Genomic DNA, 3,360 nt, shown 5'->3' with positions numbered 1-3,360 from the left:
GTGGGGGGGGGGGGGGCAGGGAGAGGCCCTGCCTGCCACCTCTCCATAGAGCCAGGCAACACCCCGCGCACATCAGTGGGGGCTCAGAGAGCCTGGGGGTCCCCTTCCACCCCCCCCAAAACATATCTCCCACTCTGGGCAATGCTCCCCACGGGTGCCCGCCCCAGCCCCCTCCCATGGCAGAGAGGTCCCTCACCTGTCCGGGGATGTAGTAGGCTCCTTGGGAAGGCGTGTAGGATATCTGGGAGGGTATCATCATCCCCGGGGAAGCGGCGGGATACACATGGGCGGGGGGGCCGGGCCGGGCCGTCGTGTTGCTCTGCACGCGGGAGGCGCTGGCGGGAGGCTGCGCCCTGTTCTGGTAGAAATGCTTGGGGAGAGACGGGGGACGGGGTCAGGATGGGGGGCACCCACCGGCACCCCCACACCCAGGCTGGGAGCCGGCCAGGGCCGCACGCAGCTCGGTGGCGGCGGCGGGTCCCGGCGTGCCCCGCACCGGCTCCCGGCGCTCGCGGGGAATGCTGGGATATGTAGTCCCGCAGGGCCGGGCTGCCCCGGGGACGAGGAGACCGGGGGCGGGGGGGAGCTTCTTCCCCGGCCCCTGCCTTTCATCCCAGCCCGGCTCCCGGGCCCGGCGGGAGCATCCCCTCAAGCCCGGCGGCGGGGGGGGAGGGAAGGGTGCGCGCAGGGAACCCGGGGCAAGGAGAAAGCGTTACCTGAAGAGACCTGAATCCTCCCTGTTAGCAAGTGCACGCGTAGAGAGGGGAGAGGGGAAAGAGAGAGACAGGAGTTACCCGCCTTGGGTCAGGGCTCGGAGACAGGGCAGCTGGCAGAGGAGGGGACAGCAGGCTGGGGGGGGGGGGCTCTTTGCCCGGTGCCCATGTCCCCTGTAGGGACCCCCCCCAAGGGGCAGGAAAGGGTTTGAGGGGCTCCCAGCCGGCACAGCCAAGGACATCACCAGGTCCATCCCCAGCAGCGCCTCATGAGAGGGCTGAGGGAGGCACAGAGCCTTGTGCGGCCCTTGGGAGACCCCCACAAAGTGGGAAGGAAGAGGAAGAGGAGGATGAGGAAGGGCACAGGCAGAAGCAGCAGCCTGGGCCAAGGTTAGCACAGGCACAGCCACATGCCGCAGGCTTCATGCAAGGAGGAAATTGTGGAAGACACTGCAGGGGAAAACCCCCCCAAAGCGGAGCAGGTGTCCCCAGCTTTCCCCAGACCAGCCCCTGCCCCAGCTCTGGGGTCTCCCAGGTGCTCCCCGGTCCCTTCGTGCCTGGGGCAGGCGTTCCTGTGCAGTGTCGGGGCAGGGGGCTCGCATGCGGGGAGGAGGAAGCGGGTTAGTACCTGCTGGTGAATAGCCCGAGGCCCTGCTGGAAACTGAGAGGAGGAGGAGAGGGAGGTTTGGGGCAGGGGAGGAAGGAGAGAAGAGCAGTCATTCGGTGGGTACCCCTGGCCGGAGACATCCGATCCCCCTCCCCAGGGCCGGGAGGTCCCCGGTTGTGGTGCAGACGGTGGGCACGCTCCCCCTCGCAGGCGTACGCCAGCCCCGAGGGACACCGTGGGGCTCCTCACACCCCCAGGCGGCACGGCGGTGGGGGCCGGGAGGCAGAAAGCTGCTGTTTTCCCCCCCCCATTGCCCCCTCCGACCCAGGGCACAGCCCTTACCTGGCGCGGCTGAGAAGGCGTATTCATTTGTGAGGTCGGTGCCGGGTTAAAAACCACAGGTGCCGTCTGACCGGGTGGGAACGTCGGCTGGGGGGAGGCAGGGAGGGAAGGAGATGACTCCGCCGCCCCCCGGCACGAACCGGGACAGGGGGTGAGCAAAGCTGGGTGTTCCCCCCACCCCGAGGGGCCGGTTACCTGCGGCAGTCCGGGAGAAGGGGCAGGGTGCGGGGCTGTCGGGGCTCCTCCTGTGGGCTGTGGAGCTTTGTTCATTTCATGGGGTTGTGCATAAGGACCCCCTCGCTATCTGCAGGGACAGGGACAGCGGGCATCAGACAGAGGCAGCCATCTGTCCCCTGCCAGCGCCCAAAACAGGGCACCCCCAGCAGCCCCTCAGCACAAAGTCAGACCCCCCACGGATGGTGTCACGCCAGGGCACAGACCCCCAGCCACCCCTCCTGGGGCACAGACCCCCAGCCGCCCCTCCTGGGGCACAGAGAGAGCGGGAGCACCGCCAGAATGCACAAAACCCCCCATCCTGCCCCAAACCCAGCCATGCCCACCAGCGGCACTGACCCCCACCCGAGGTGACCCCACGGAGCCCGGCTGGCAGCCTGTGACCCCGCTGCCAGCACCCAGGCCACCCCCAGCTGTGGGGGGCTGGGTGGGCTGGCGGCACCCCGGCGTCACCGTGCCCGGCTCCACCCCAGCTGACCTACAAAGCGCTTCCCCCGGCCGGCCAAACCTGTTCCTGCTGGTGCTGCCGGGTCCCCGCCGCAAACGCCTACCGGGGAGGGCAGGGAGCAGCTCCCGCATCCCCCCCCCCCGATGCTGCCCAGCCCCGGGGGGAGCCCCCAGCCCCCCGCCACCACCAGCACACGGGCACCCTCCCAGCTGTCCCGGGAGGGACTTGGCAGCCGGTGCCATTCTCCCCGCCCCAGTGCAAAGGCCACCGGGGCAGGAAAGAGAGGCGGTGCCCCCCACCCGGTGAGGGACACCCGCGGTGCCCCCCACAACCTGACGCCTGGCCATGTCAGCGCTGCCAGGCACGTCCCACCCCCCCGGGCCAGACCGGCACCCTTGGGGTGTCCTGACCCCCTCCCGGGCTGTAGCCTGGCATGGGGAGGGTCCCACAGACCCACCGCGGGGGTCCCCTCAGCAAGGACAAGCTGCCGGGGGTTCAGAGGTGGAGGGGGCTGGGCCGCATCCCCCACTCTCCTGCCCACCCGGGCACCGAGGGCCCGGCCTGTCCAGCCCCGGGACACAGGCCCTGGGCCACCCGAGCTTGGCCTTGGCACTGATCACCCCAAAAAACAGGGTGGGAATTGTCACACGGGGGAGGGGGACAACCACGGCGCGGGCAGCCTCGGGCCCCCCCCCCCCCCGCGCCGGTAGGACCGGGAGCGAGCGGGATACTCACCCCCCCGCGGGAAAAACCTGGGCCGGCTGAGCGGGCCTGCAGAGACCGTTCATCCGACTGACTGCGGGAGGAGGGGAGAGACAGACATCAGCCGGGACCCGCGGCGGGGGGGCGGCCCGCACTCCCACCCCCGGTGCCCGCAGGTCCCGTCCCGGGGGTAGGAGGGAAAGGGGAACCGCCGCCGCCCGCTCCCCGCGCCGGGCCAGGCCGCGGCCTAAGCGGGGCAGGGGGGCCGGGAGGGCCAGGCCGCGGCCGAGCCCGGACCGGCGGGCAGGGCCGGG

At 70.8% G+C, this 3,360-nt stretch overlaps 1 protein-coding gene across 1 annotated transcript in view; it reads right to left on the bottom strand.

The window, feature by feature from the left end:
• LOC106886691 (eukaryotic translation initiation factor 4 gamma 1-like) overlaps positions 1 to 3,221 on the bottom strand; it is an 8,296-nt gene extending 5,075 nt beyond the window's left edge. The window contains exons 1-6 of the mRNA XM_014939836.1: positions 3,080 to 3,221; positions 1,858 to 1,966; positions 1,663 to 1,749; positions 1,342 to 1,374; positions 717 to 737; positions 197 to 370 (exon numbers count right to left, since the gene is read on the bottom strand). Of these exons, the coding sequence (XP_014795322.1) occupies positions 197 to 370; positions 717 to 737; positions 1,342 to 1,374; positions 1,663 to 1,749; positions 1,858 to 1,932 (390 nt within the window). The 5' untranslated portion in view covers positions 1,933 to 1,966; positions 3,080 to 3,221. The remainder of the gene's footprint in view (positions 1 to 196; positions 371 to 716; positions 738 to 1,341; positions 1,375 to 1,662; positions 1,750 to 1,857; positions 1,967 to 3,079) is intronic.
• Between the last annotated feature and the right edge of the window lie 139 nt (positions 3,222 to 3,360).

This window comes from Calidris pugnax, unplaced genomic scaffold (genome assembly GCF_001431845.1).
Source record: "Calidris pugnax isolate Ruff unplaced genomic scaffold, ASM143184v1 scaffold94, whole genome shotgun sequence".
In the NCBI taxonomy this organism is placed as follows: Eukaryota; Metazoa; Chordata; class Aves; order Charadriiformes; family Scolopacidae; genus Calidris; species Calidris pugnax.
The sequence above is the reverse complement of the archived record's forward strand: the minus strand, read 5'-3'. Positions and strand labels throughout refer to the sequence as shown.